At 49.8% G+C, this 14889-nt stretch overlaps 1 protein-coding gene across 2 annotated transcripts; it reads left to right on the top strand.

The window, feature by feature from the left end:
* Positions 1–9100: 9100 nt before the first annotated feature.
* On the top strand, positions 9101–11648 carry LOC311174384 (asialoglycoprotein receptor 1-like; the record flags this gene model as incomplete). Of its 2 annotated transcripts, XM_084238698.1 has the most annotated exons (8): positions 9101–9164; positions 10214–10330; positions 10472–10567; positions 10647–10718; positions 10895–10981; positions 11072–11223; positions 11301–11407; positions 11492–11648. In XM_084238698.1, 8 exons carry the CDS (start codon positions 9101–9103, stop codon positions 11646–11648), a joined length of 852 nt encoding a protein of 283 aa, XP_084094824.1. The 2 variants fall into 2 exon arrangements, with proteins under 2 accessions (XP_084094824.1, XP_084094825.1); XM_084238699.1 differs by lacking the exon at positions 10214–10330.
* Between the last annotated feature and the right edge of the window lie 3241 nt (positions 11649–14889).

Raw genomic sequence — 14889 nt, 5'->3', positions numbered from 1 at the left:
GATGAAGATAGAAAATAGAACCTTGACACCAAAGATGAAAATAGGAGAAATACTTGCAGTGGCAGTGAGGATTTCTGAGCTTCCTGGTAGGGCAAAAACGGGAATGGTCTACTACCTGATTCTGTGATATGAAGGAAAAAATAATTTGGTACTTCAGGGAGTCAGACTTGCCTGACCTTATGTCCTAACTGAAGCTTCTCAGATGCCACTATGTAGAACATTGGCTCTCAGCTTTCCTTCTTTTTTTTTCTTTTTAAAGATTTACCTTTATCTGTCCATACAAGAACTGGGGTGCATAGAGGTGCAGGGGGTGAATCCTGTGGTGAGAGGAGTCCTCTCACCAGAGGATTCACCTAAGACAGAGTGGGAAGCAGAACAGGCAGATCGACTGAAATACACTGCTGAGGGGAGTAGCGGGCAAGACAGAGAGGTTGGTGCACCTGTGGTGCTCCCTGGCCAGGGATTGAACTCATGCTGCAGGGCCTGGTTGGTTGGCTGGTGATAGCCCGATGGCACTGAGACTTCAACTCCTGCGCTACCAGGGAGGCCCACTCAGGTTTCCTTCTACTACTGTTCATGTGTTTGATAGGCTCTTACTATGAAGGCTTCAGCTGCAGCTTAGATGAGCCATTGCTGGCACCAGCTGTGATACCACCCCTTTCTTCCTCTGAGTCAGGAGCCCTACAGGGGAAGACTGAGGTGGAGAGTGCTGGAAGTGGTGGTGGTTAAATCCTGAACAATGCAGAAGGGCCACCGCAGCAGAAATTCAGAGTTGGATGCCAAAGACTGACTAAGGAACAGCAGTTATGGGGAGGGATGGCTGCTACAGCCTAAACCGATCAAGGATAGAGGCAGAAATCCCGGAGGCATGTCACTCACACCTGCTGTCCTCTCTGTGGTCAACCCTGCAGAAATTTCTGTGCAGCACTCTATCCATCAGAACCCAGCCCATCAAACCCTGGGAGTGGCGCCCAGGGGTCTGCATTTCAGGAAACCTTCCAGAAGATTCTGAGGCCTTGCTGGGTGGAGGAGTACTGCTTTAGAGGATGTCTTTCAAATAATCCTTCTTTTAGCTTGGTTCTGCGTAGGAGCAGATGGTTTGAGGCTGTGCTGTTTTCTACCATTGGCTGAAGGGAGAAATCTGTGAGCTGAGGAAGGTGTGTGCAGGTAATGTGTCTGGACCGAAGGGGTTAAGGAGAATTCATGGAGAAGGGATAAATCACCTAATTCTACATGCATTATTTTTAAAATTACAAAAGTAATGTATGTATCTTACAAAGATTCAAATAAATATAGAAATACATATGGTTAAAAAGAAAGTTCCCTCCCCATCTCATTCCACATACTCCTCAGAGGGAAGCTTGTTAGCAGCGTGGGATGGATTCTTCCAAATCTGTCAGGAGTGCTTCCCTGGCCGTTTAAGGAGACTGTGCTTAAGTGGATAAGAGCACTGGATTCCCAGACAGATTTGGGTTTAAATCGCTTTCCTCCACCCTCTCTTTCTTTCAACAAATACTTTGAATCTTCCTCTGGCCAGGTAGTGCTTGAAATGCTGGGAATGCAACGTCCTTACCCTCTGGGAACTTGGGGTCTCTTCAGTGGGGACAGCAGACTGAGGAAGTAAAGGAATATAGATCATTTAAAGTAACGATGGTGCTTTAAGCTAAGCATGGCTGCTGGGTCTGTGTCTTGCTAGTTTAGTTTGGAGGTCTCTGCTTGGATAAACACTGGAGCTGAGATTTGACCTGTGGTGAAGACTGGGCTCAGGTAGAGTGGGGGTACAGAAGAATGGCAAGGTAGGAAGAAGTTTGGAATGTCAGAGGACAGAAGGTCACTGAGGTGGAGCAGGGTGTGGGGTGGGAGAGAAATAGGAGGTGAGTCAGAGAAGGAAGCAAGGCCTGCTGCTGGACTCTGAATTTTATTCAAAGAGCCAGTTGGGCAGTGGTGAGGAGCTTTAGATGAGAGTCATGGTGTGACTGACTGGGCAAAGAGAGTGCCTTCTGAGCCCTTGCTGCCTTAGCTGTGAATGGGAATACCTCCCTGGGCTCTTGTGAGGAATAAAGGGGTAAGACATGTAAAGCTCTTGGCAGACAGTGCACGTGAGAACACGATAATTATTGCTTTTAGCCTCTTGGTCTATTCTCATTTTCTGGTAAATTTGAAAGTTAAATAAAACTCGGAAACATTTGGAATTAATTTTTCACCCTCTAACAAATAGGAAAGAGGAGGGGAGAGGGTTGTGGGCCACAATCTCCATTATCCCAAGGCTGAGGAGGTGTGCTTGGGGTAGATGCAAGTGGCGTTGGGGAGGGGTGAGTCTGGATAGAGAAAGACCCTTATGGAGATAAGGCCCTCAGGCCCACCCTGCAGGAAAGTTCTGTCCGGCTACTGGAAGGGAGGGAATGTTGAGGAACATCAATTCATCAGTTTACATTATTTTTTTAAGATTGATTTATTTATGCATACAAGAGCTGGGGTACAGGCCAGAGTTGCGGGGGGTGAGAGGATTCACCAGAGACAAAGCGGGGAGCAGAACAGGCAGATGGACTGAAATACACTGCCGAGGGGAGCAGTGGGTGAGACAGGAGAGGTCTGCTGCGGCATGTGGGTAGCTCCCTGGCCAACTGGGGATCAAAGTCATGCTGCAGAGGGTGCGGATATATTCACAGTGCTGTGCTCAACCCCTTGCACCACCAGGGAGGCCCCCCAGTTGACACTTTTTTTTCCCAAATACCCACCTATTCATACATACAAGAACCAGGGCACAGGCCAGAGGTATTGGGGGTTGGGTGGTGAGAGGATTCACCAGAGACAGAGTGGGGAACAGAACAGGCAGGCAGACTGAAACACACTGCTGAGGGGAACAGCGGGCGAGACAGGAGACATCTGCCACGCATGTGGGTGTCTCCCTGGTCGGGGATCGAACTCGAGCTGCAGTGGCTGTGGATAGCTTCATAGGTTGTGTTTTAACCCCTTGGGCCACCAGGGAGGCCCACCCCCAGTTTACATTTTAAAGTGGTGCTCAGTGGCCATCATATTCCAGCCCCAGGCCATTCTGCTTCCCTCTTTGGAATATTATCACTGTGTCTCTTTGCCCATTTGTCTAGGCTTCTTGAAGGATGCTGGGTACCTAACTCTGGCCCAGAGCCATGGGGTGTAGCCCTAGCCCTGTGGGTATGGGGCAAGGGCGAGGCCCACTCCAAATGTGAATTTGAAAGTACCCTGAGAGGGTGGGCAAGAGCTGAGGTTGCTCAACCCAGGTCTCCTCCATCGAAGGGGACAGGGCTGTCTTAAACAACACCCTGGGGCCCCAGCTCTGTCCCAGTTGCTAATTACCCTCTGGGTTATGGGGAGAGACACTTCTGCTCCAGATATTGAGACACCTGAAGTCTAGTTCTAGTTTTAATGAAAATAAGAATAGAGGTGCCTCACTGGTGGAGGCACAAGGGCGTTGGAACTCAGCACTATGAAGCTATCCGCAGCCCCTGCAGCATGCGTTCCATCCCCTGCCAGGGGGGTGACCCATGTGGTGCAGCAGACCTCTCCTGTCTCACCCACTGCTCCCTTCAGCAGTGTATTTTTTTTTTAATTTTTTTTTTAATAGAGGCATGCTTTATTTATTTGTTTGCTGGTTTGTTTGTTTATTTTGTTTATATATGCACTGGGTACAGTCAGAAGTGCGGGAGGGAGGGTGAGAGAATTCACCAGACCCAGAGCGGGGAGCAGAGCAGTCAGAAGGACCGAAGTACATTGCTGAGGGGAGCAGCGGGCGGCAGGAGAGGTCTGCGCGCCATGTGGGACCCTCCTCCGGTGGCCGGGGAGCAGCTGGGGATCGAACCGGCGCTGCAGAGGCCGCGCACAGTTTCGCAACCCAGCGCTCAACCGCTGCGCCACCGGGGAGGCCCCAGCAGTGTATTTTGGTGGATCTGCCTGTTTTGTTCCCCACTCTGTCTCTGGTGAGTCCTCTCATCCCCCCCACCCCACCACATCTCTGGCCTGCACCCCAGCGCTTATATGCATAAATAAATAAATCTTTTAAAAAAATTAAAAACTGCTAGCTGATGCTGGGCACTGGTAAGTGCTGAATACTGTGCTAAGTGCTTGTCACTCCTCTCATTTAACTAACAATAACTCAGAGATGGCCGTGAATCTCACTTTCCACATGAGGGCTTTGTGAAGTCAGGCCTCTGCCAGAGGTCTGTGGGCTCTTTCTGCTGCCTTGTCTTTTGCTCCATAACATCATTTCTTGGCACCTCTGGCCCTCATCCTCCTCCTTGGTGTCTGTGATGTCTTTTTTTTTTTGTTTGTTTGTTTTTTATACAAGCACTGGGTACAGTCAGAAGCGCGGGAGGGTGAGAGAATTCACCAGAGCCAGAGCGGGGAGCAGAGCAGGCAGAAGGACCGAAGTACACTGCTGAGGGGAGCAGCGGGCGGCAGGAGAGGTCTGCGCGCCATGTGGGACCCTCCTCTGGTGGCCGGGGAGCAGCCGGGGATCGAACCGGTGCTGGGGATCGAACCGGTGCTGGGGATCGAACTGGTGCTGCAGAGGCCGCGGGCAGCTTCGCAACCCAGCGCTTAACCGCTGCGCCACCAGGGAGGCCCATGTGATGTCTTTTTATCAGTCCTTTCTCTGTTCACTAACTGCTCAGCCTCCCCCCCCTCCCCCCCCCCCCCCCCCCCCGCAGTCTGCAAAGCACATCCCTCTTTCTGACTTACTCTAGAGGAGGTCCTTTCCCCTTGTTCCTTGGCAGTTTTTCACTGGGCACACCTGGTCCCCAGAATGAAGGGCACCCTCACTACCTGGCTGGTATATGGGCAGTCCTGGGCTCACTCCTCTGCTTCTCCTACAGGCAACAGCTGCTTCCTTCCCACTGTGCTTGGTCACTGGGTGGGTCCATCACACCCGGCCACACTCAAGTGTCTCCTGATCCTGTGTACTTAGAGCCCCGCCCCCCCCACCTCACCCCTGCGCAGTAGTCTCCAGGTCCATTCCATTCCTTTACTAAACTACCCAAGTGATCCTCCTCTGGCCTCAAGCCTCACAGTTTCTCATTGGGACCAACACAGCAGCTTTCTGACTGAACTCCTTACTCTCAAAGATCCATCCCTGAATCTTCACCCACTCCCAGGTCAGGCCATTGACTGCACTACTGCCTGGCCTGCAACATTTCATAGGGCCCTGCAGTCTGTCTTTCATCTTAGTTGTTCAGGTGCCCCAGCAGTTTTGTTTCTGAGTGTCTACCCCAACATATATATACGTCTTTATAATTCTGTACATGTGGTAGTCAGTCGTTAAGGTGGCCCCACTCATTCTCACCTCCTGGTATCTCGGCCCTTGTTTAGTCACCTGCACCTAGTAGGGCTGACCTATGCAACCACTAGGAGGCTGTGGAGATAATGGAGCATTATCTTTGAGGCCAGGTCATAAGAGAAATTATGGCTTCCCTCTGTGCTCTTGGATCATTTGCTCTGGTGGACACTAGCCGGCATGTTGTGAGGACACTCAAGCAGCCCGTGGAGAGGCCCAGGTGGTAAGGACCTGAGGCGTCCCACATACAGACAGTACCAACTTGCCAGGCGTGTGAGTCACCTTGAAAGTTTGTCCTCCAGTCTTAATCAAGTCTTTAAAGGAATGTAGTGCTGACTGACATCTTGACTGCAACCTCCTGAGACCCAGAGCCAGAATCAACCTACTAAGCTGTACCCAGATTCCTGGCCCTCAGGAGTGCGATGAGAAATAATCCCTGTTTAAGTTGCAAAGTTATGAGGTGATCATTTTTAGCGACTGTCACTAATAATATGCACCACTGTCTAAGTCTCTTGTATGTTACAAAACATTACCAAGTAGAAATCTAAAGAAAGGGGATAAAAAAAAATACATAGATGAAGTTCTAATATTTTCTTGCCACACTCATAATGAATGATCTGGCAATCCTTGAGGGGTGCAGGTCCCCCCACTTTGGAGACCACTGCTTTCTGACTGACATTGAAAATGCCTCCTTCTGAGGTTCCAGATCCTCCTGGATCTGGAAGCTACCTCTCTTGACCATTTCTCTTCTGCTACTGTTCCCTCTCCCCCAGTACTTGCTTATAACCACTGATAAGATCTGACTGCTTTCCCAGGTCAACCTTATAGACATCCTCTAGGGAGCCTTTCTGGATCGTCCTGGAGATGTATTAACATGTTTAGAACCCCGCCTGCATTCTCCTGGGAAGTACTCAGTTGACGGGTTGCTTTGTGTGAAGTGCAATAGGCAGAATTCTGAATGTGGTCCCCAAGCCCTCACTGTCATCCTTGGAAACTATAGATAAGATGAAATTCTCACAATTATGTTCTGTCTTGTTGATCTTCTATGTGTTCATACCTATACTCACATAAATATGTTGCATACACAGGTGACAGCAAACAGGGGGGCCTAATCTAATTACACGAGCCTTTAAAAATAGAGCAAATCAGAGATGGCAGGAAAAGGGGGCCATGCACTGTTGCTGACTTTGAAGATAGAGGGGACCACATGATGAGGCATCTTGAGCAGAGGGTGACCCCTGACAGCCAGCTAGCCAGCCAGAAAGTGGGGACCTCATACCCGCACTATGCAGGGAACTGGAAGCAGATTCTTTTCCTTCCCCTCCAGACAGGAACACATTCCTACCAGCACCTGGGCATGGAACCCATGACTTGTGCTTGGACTTTTGCCCTCCGAACTGTGAGCTAATAAATGAGTATTGATTTAAAACTGCTGCATTTGTGGTGCATTATTGCTTGGCAATAGGAAATTAATACATGATGCTTTGTCCCTGAACACCCTGCGTTTTATATATATATATATATATATATATATATAAATATATATGAAATTATTATTTTGTTTCATTTTTGCATAGAAGAACGGGGTGTAATCCAGAGGCATGGCGGGGGGTGGTGTGGTGTGGTGTGTGTTTGAGAGGATTCACCAGAGTGGGGAGAAGAACAGGTAGATTTACTGTAATACACTGCTGAGGGGAGCAGCGGGTGAGACAGGAGAGGTCTGCTGAGCCATATGTGGGTCAGCTCCCTGGCTGGGGATTGAACTCAGGCTATAGTGCTGACACTTAACCCCCAGACGAGCAGGGAGGTCCTTTACGTAATTCAATGAATATATTCTTAAAGGAACAAGTTCACAGAATATAAATCTACCATGGCTGTGGTATAGTTTTGTTTTTAGCTACTTTTTAGATTCTCAGGATTATCGCTAGTATTTTGCAGGGGGCTAGCTTGTAAGTTAGTGACCCACATAGCATGTTGTTTGATTTTCTTTCCAGTGTTTATCAGTGGGACCTTTGGCTTTGGAGGTGTTTTTCAGTGCTGTTCCCAGCACTGCTTCCTAACCAATGAGTTTAGGGAATGTGGTCATAGGGTAGAAACCAGCTTGCAAGAACAGTATTCCAGTATAACATGCAAACAGAAGAATGTCCAGATCCTAAGTGTGCAACTTGCACAGTTTCACACTGATCATACCCATGCAACCAGCCCCCCTGAGGTTCTTTCTAGCCAGTACTTCTCAAGTGAAACCATTAGTCCGACCTGCCTGAGTAAGCCAGATTATAAGAGATAATATCAGTGAATGCTACTTTAACAGTGCAGCAGCCACCAAATGACTAGCCACAGTCCCAGTACATGCAAACAATGGGAAGGGGGAGTACGGGGGGGGGGTGTTTTCAAGAGACAAATGAGGGGTACATAGGGCTTTCCAATTTTATGCAAGGAACATACTTTTAAATATCTCACAATATAAAACTCTCACAATTCAATTTTAGTTTTCTCATGGAAATAACTGCAGGACTTCACCTTTGGTAACAAAAGGGAAACATTAATATCCAACACTGCCCAATTTCTACCTTAGCGTAATTACTCCTCTCTGAGCACAACCCCTTCTGAGTCCCCTGTGCGGGGCATCACTGGGGTCCTGGCCTAGCCATGAAATGGTATCCCCATCCTGGGTGTGGTTTCAGGGCCAGCCCTCAGGTCCTGGAGTCAGAACTGCCCAAATTCCAGTCCTCTCTCTGCTGCTTCCTTTCGGTATGACGCTGGGTGAATGGTGACTTCTGTGGAGGCCTCAGTTTCCTCCTCTGCAAATTGGGTTTCCTGTAATGGTAATAAGAGGGGTTAGTGAAGGCAAAGCTCCAGCACATAGCAGGAGTCAGGAGGATTGTAGACACCATTCCCAGTGGAGGTGGGTAAGCTGCTCTCCTGCCTCCTCCCTGCTCTCATGCTGCCTGAGCTCTGGACTCTCCAGGAGAGTGAGGCCAGTCAGCCTCAACCAAGCAGCTTGGCAATCGGGACTGTACGAAACTGGGGCCTTACTCAGATGCCAGGGTTACAGGCCTGCATTGGGTAAGAACAGAGATTGTGTCCCTCTGATCCTGGCCAAGATAATTGGAGACACCTACAATTCTGGGAAATTTAGAGGCAGGAAGTAAATGGGGGAGGGACAGAGGGGGAACAGCAAACTACACCCCTGGCCCCTCCTGGCTCAGCACCCCCTCCCAAACTGGGCAGTGTGGAGTGAGTGAGGTGACCAACCTGTGGGGGGTGTGGGAGGACAGACCAAAGGAGTTCCCCTCTCAGGGAGGAAAGCAAAGACAACCCATCCCCTGGTTCCACCCCCACACACCCTCTGAGGTCCAAATCCATTTTCACCTCTGTTTACCGTCCAAAGTCCTGGCACTAGAGATGCCAGGTCTGACCTGCTCAGCTATCTAGGGCTGTCCACACACCCTAAATTCTCCAGGCTTCAGTCCTCTCCTTAGCCTGAGATCTGCACAGCATTTAGAGACCCAGGAGTCAACTTCAAGAGTTTCAGCAAGTAAAAGGGGAAGAAAGGCAGGGGGAGTGACTGGGGAGGTGGGGGGGAGGGAGGGCCTGGAGGAGACCTCATGTCAGGAGGGGTGGGGGCTGGGTGGGCAAATTCAGTGGATGAATTTTGGATGCCAGGCCTGGGAGGGAAAGGGGGAAAGAAGAAAGGTCTCCATGTACCTTGATAATCACTTAGAAAGGGAGTAGACCCCACAACCCAGCTCCAGCCTTGACTTAGCCCCAGGTCCAGCCTGCTGCCCCACCATGACAAAGGAGTACCAAGATCTTCAGCATCTGGACGAGGACAATGACCATCAGCTCAGAAAAGGTGAGGGGATGCCGCCCCCCACTTCTGAAAGATGAGCACTTGGAGACAGCCTCCTTGTCTCAGCTCCTGCTTCTGTGACTCAGGTGCGCTCTCTGGGTCTGTTCCACTCACAGAATGTGCGGCCTGAGCTGCCAGCCTTAGGAGAGGTGAGGGTGTGGGGCTGGCTTCCTTTTCTTGGTGACGGATACCCATGACTTCCATGTGCCTTGTGACCCTCACCATGATACCTGCTTCTCAGGACCCTGGGGAGGGGGTGTGAGTAACCGGATGACATTAGGCTCCCTCTCTTTCCCTCTTCCAACACCAGCTAAGACTTTTGGCTTTGCGTGTGTGTGTGTGTGTGTGTGTGTGTGTGTGTGTGTGTGATCCATTTGCTCAAGGGGGTAAGGTTTGTATGCAGAGGCAGAGGGCCTTCTGATCTGAGGGACGCTCTACTATCTCAAACCGCCCCGCCCCCACGGGAGCAAAGATGTTGGTTGGTTGAGAAAGAATTCTGAAGTTCTTGGGGCATGGCAGTGGACATGTGCTTTGATGGTGGAAGGCGCCTCAGGAAAGGGGAGAAGGGAGAAGGCCCCATACTCTAGTTCACAGGGGACAGGACTCCCAGGCTGGGAGTAACCAAGAGACCTGTCATCCGGGACCCTGCCGTCTCTCCCTACACCCAGAGCAGAGTGGGATTCATGGAGAGAGAAAGAAGCCTCCTTCTCAGTGCTTTGCCGTGGGGTGGGGTGGGGACATGACCCCCTAGCTGGCTGCCCACTCCCCAAGTCACAGCCTTAAACTCCATCCCCAAGGCTCAGTTCATCAGCTGTAGTGACCTGGCCAGGCCACTAGGTGTCAACAAAGGCTTAGGGCTTGGGTAGGGCTAGGGCAGGTCAAAGCCTCTCACCCCTTCCTAACCTTCTCTCCTTTCACCCTCCAGTGACCCTCAAGGTCACCCACTACACAAATTTCTTAATCTAAATGCTTCTGGGTTACTAGTGCAGCCTCAGCATCCTTCCCTCCTCAGACCCCAGAGTCCCTGAGCCCCGCACCCTCTCCTTTTGCAGTGCCGGCTCCTCCCCAGCCGCTGCTTCGGCGTCTCTGCTCCGGACCCCGCCTCCTCCTGCTCTCCCTGGGCCTCAGTGTCCTGCTGCTGGTGGTTGTCTGTGTGATTGGAGCCCAAAGTGGGTGCCCTGGGGTGGGGTGCGCTGGGAAGGGAGTAGTGTTGGGGGGTTGGTGAGGAGTGGGTTTGGGGAGTGCTGGCTGCTGTGGTGGTGGACACCCCCTCACCTTATTTTATCCCATGTGCACTCTGTCCCATGCAGACTCCAAGCTGAAGGAGGAGATGGAGGTTCTGAGGGAGACGATCAGCAACTTCACAGAGACCACGGAGGTCAAAGTCAAGGACCTGAACGTTCAGGGTGCGGGAGGCTGGGGCTGGGAGGCTGAGAGTCTGTGGAGGGCAGGGATGTGGGGATACTGAGCACGTTTCTCTCCTAGGAGAAAATGTGGGCAGAAAGATGAAATCCCTGGAGTCCCAGGTGGAGAGACAGCAGCACGACCTGAAAGAAGGTCAGAGAAGCATTGCAGGCCTGTGCAGGGCATCGGGCCCCTCAGGCCAAACCAAGGGTCTCAGTTGAAAGAGGGGCAGCTGTGACTGATCTTGGGATCAGCAGAGAGAGACCTTCCCAACCCCCATGTTTGTACTGACTCCTTCTCCTCTCCTCCCCCTGCCTGGGTCTCCCCAGATCACGCCTCCTTGCTGCTCCACGTGAAACAGTTTTTGTTTGACCTGCGAGGCCTGAGCTGTCAGATGGCAGTCCTCCAGGGCAATGGTGAGAGGCGGGTGTTCCTGTCCTGCTTTCCTGCCCCCTTTCCTCTCTCGCCAGTGCCTCAGCCCCCACTCCCTCTCTCTGCCCACTCAGGCTCTGAAAAGGCCTGCTGCCCAGTGAACTGGGTGGAGTATGAAGGCAGCTGCTACTGGTTCTCTCGCTCTGGGAAGGCCTGGCCCGAGGCTGACAACTACTGCCGGCTGGAGAACGCCCACCTGGTGGTGATCAGCTCCATGGAGGAGCAGGTGAAGGCACCGGGGCTCCTCTGGGAGGCTGACTGGTCTAAAGAGAGGTCACCAACATCCCCTCCCTTTCTCACCAGAAATTTGTCCAGCACCACACGGGTCCTGTGAACACTTGGATTGGTCTCACTGACCAAAATGGGCCTTGGAGATGGGTAGATGGGTCGGACTACGAGAAGGGTTTCAAGTGAGTGTGTGCCACCCCGCAGCCCTGCCCCTCCTCCTGGGCCCAAGGGGGCTCCTGGGGTCCACGTCCATCTGGTCTTTGTAGGAACTGGAGACCAGACCAGCCTGATGACTGGCATGGGCACGGACTAGGAGGAGGCGAGGACTGTGCCCATTTCACAGATGATGGCCGCTGGAACGATGACTTCTGCCAGAGGCCCTACCGCTGGGTCTGTGAGACAGGGCTGGACAGCACCAGCTAGGAGCCTCTTCTCCCCTTAATTTATTTCCTCAATGCTTCACCTGCTAAAGGGGCCGAGCTTGGAAATCTTCCTATTTGGGGGGGATCTCTTCTTTCTCGGGATTTTCCTCTAGGATCTTAAGGGCAGGGGAGAGGATGGTGTCTGAGGAATGTAGAATGATGTTTGGAGGGCCAGGAGATTGAAACCCATGCCATTTTCTGCAGTTTGCAGGTTATTATTGTCATTTTTTTTTTAAGAGTCAAAAGAAGAGAAAAATACTAAACATTCTATGAGTTGTCTGGTTACTGGGGAGTATGAATCGGGAGTGGATAGGCTGGCACTAGGAAGGCTTGGGCAGGCAGCAGGGCATGTTCAGAACCCAGATAGCCTGGGTTAGGGATCTGGCTTTGTAACTCACAGATATGTCAGGGCAAGTTATTCTGCTCTCTGAGTTTTGACTGTAAAACAGTATTGTCCCTGGGGACTATTCTTTTTTTTTTTTTTTTTTTAAGATTTATTTATTTATTTATGCAAGCACTGGGTACAGTCAGAAGCGCGGGAGGGTGAGAGAATTCACCAGAGCCAGAGCGGGGAGCAGAGCAGGCAGAAGAACCGAAGTACACTGCTGAGGGGAGCAGTGGGTGGCAGGAGAGGTCTGCGCGCCATGTGGGATCCTCCTCCAGTGGCCGGGGAGCAGCCGGGGATCGAACCGGCGCTGCAGAGGCTGCAGAGGCTGCGGGCAGCTTCGCAACCCAGCGCTCAACCACTGCGCCGCCGGGGAGGCCCCCCTGGGGACTATTCTAACTGCACCAGTCTCCCCAGGAACAGAACTACCCTGATGTGTTGAGTGCAACACATCCTACCCCGAGGGTTTGAATGCTACTTGCGGGTGACTGTTGCATGTCTTCTGGTGAATAGAAGCAGTGTCCACAGACAGGTAGCTCCAAGATAGATGCAAAGATCAGCCCACAAGCAAGGAGCAAGGATCACCAAACAAAAAAGAAAATCAGTACCATGGAAGAGAAGCTCCAATTAAACAGTTCACAGTCCAGGGTGGGAGTTGATAGGACAAACAGGCCTTATAGACACTTATGGGCTTACCCACAAAAAGTGACAAATTATTAGTCCATAAATAAGACTTTAAAAAAAAAGCAATAATCCACATAATAACAGGCTCTGGAATCGCTGCACTGCTGTGTTGAAAGCGCAGTTGAACACTTTTCCATCTGACAGGCCAAGCAATTGCTTCGGGGTGTGGGTGGGAGACCCTGTGGGGCTTCATCCGGGTCTGTGTCTGGGGCAGGAAAAAAAAAAGCAGCAGCAGCAGCATGAACACAAGATTTACTAGTATATAAATTTCTTAACATCTTTGTAGATAACTTTGAGTTCAATAGAGAATCAAACTGAAAAAGTCAAATGATTTAGAAAAGGAGAGCACTTTATTCTGAGATTGTGGGTTGTTTTAAAACAATTTTCGTGCCTTCCCTGGTGGCGCAGCAGCGGTGGAGCGCTGGGCTGCGAGGGCTCCCCGGGCTGCCAGGCGAGGGTCCCACATGGCGCGCAGACCTCTCCTGCCACGCGCACTGCTCCCCTCAGCAGTGTACTTCGTCAGTCTGCCTGTTCTACTCCCCGCTCTGGCTCTGGTGAATTCTCTCACCCTCCCGCGCTTCTGACTGTACCCAGTGCTTGTATAAATAAACAAATAAATAAATAAATCTTTAAAAAAAAAATTTGCTATAAAAAAAAGAAAAAAACTTCCAGACAGAATAAAAAATAAAGTTCAACTATATGTTCAAGCGATCCATCTAAAACAGAGGTTGAGAATAAAAGTATGAAAAAGATATGTTAGACAAATTTTTGCCAAAATAATCACCATATAAAGTATATATATGTATATATTTAAAATATTTATTTATTTATGGATACAAGAACAAGGGTACAGGCCAGAGGTGTTGGGGTGGGGATTCACCAGAGACAGAGTGGGGAACAGAACAGGTGGATCAACTGAAACACACTGCTGAGGGAAGCAGCGGGTGAGACAGGAGAGGTCTGCTGCACCATGTGGGTAGCTCCCTGGCTGGGGATCGAACTTGTGCTGCAGTGGCTGAAGATAGCTTCATAGGTTGCCTCTTAACCTCTTGTGCCACAAGGGAAGCCCTAAAGTATATTTTATAACAAAAAGTATTACTAGAGATAAAGAGAGTAGCTTCCTAATGAGTAAAAGGTTTAATGCAACAGGAAGCTACATTAGTGTTAAATATATGTTCACTGACCAACAAGGTCACAAAATATATAAAGTGAAAAGAAAAAAACAGACAAATTTATATTCATAGTGAAAGATTGTAATATAATACATTTCTCTGACTAATTTGTAGATAGAGCAGACAAAAACAAACAAACAAACAAACAAAAACAAACTAGAGGTACATATTTTGAAGCCCAAATGGAACCATTACCATCTAATAGGTGTATTTAGTACATTGTACTTACTGGTTCCTTTCAAGTATATTGGGATACTTTTTTGAAAAATTGAGCAAATACTGGGTATAAAGTAAGTTTAACAAATTTCTTTTTATTTATTTCTTTTCAAATATTTATTTATTTATGCATACAAGAGCTGGGGAACAGGCCAGAGGTGCAGAGGGTGAGAGGATTCACCAGAGACAGAGTGGGGAGCAGAACAGGCAGATCTACTGAAATACACTGCTGAGGGGAGCAGCGGGTGAGACAGGAGAGGTCTGCTGCGCCATGTGGGTCATCTCCCTGGCCAGGGATCGAACTCCTGCTGCAGCAGCTGCCCATAGCTTGATAGTGTTGACTTAACCCCTTGTGTCACCAGTTGGCCCCACAAATTTCTTTTTTTTTTCTTTTTTCTTTTTTTAAGATTTATTTTTTATTTATACAATTGCTGGGGTACAGGCCAGAGGGGCAGGAGGGTGAGAGGATTCACCATGTGGGTATCTCCCTGGTGGGCCAGGAATCAAAGCCACACTGCAGAGGCTGTGGACAGCTTCACAGCTCTGCACCCTCCACAAATTTCTTTTTTAAAATAAATTTCAAATAGAGAATATTCACTATAATGACCAGACATGTAAAAATCCTATATAAAATATTAGGACTTACAGGAGTTATAGCCCAATCAAATGGTATATTAAAAAAGATAATGGACCTCCCTGGTGGCACAAGGGGTTAAGTGTTGGCACTATGAAGCCACTACAGCATAAGTTCGATCCCAGGCTAGGGAGGTGACACACAGTGCGCA

Source organism: Talpa europaea, assembly GCF_964194135.1.
Source record: "Talpa europaea genome assembly, chromosome: 7".
Classification (NCBI taxonomy): Eukaryota; Metazoa; Chordata; class Mammalia; order Eulipotyphla; family Talpidae; genus Talpa; species Talpa europaea.
Note: the sequence above shows the minus strand (reverse complement) of the source record. Positions and strands in the feature narration are given on the sequence as shown.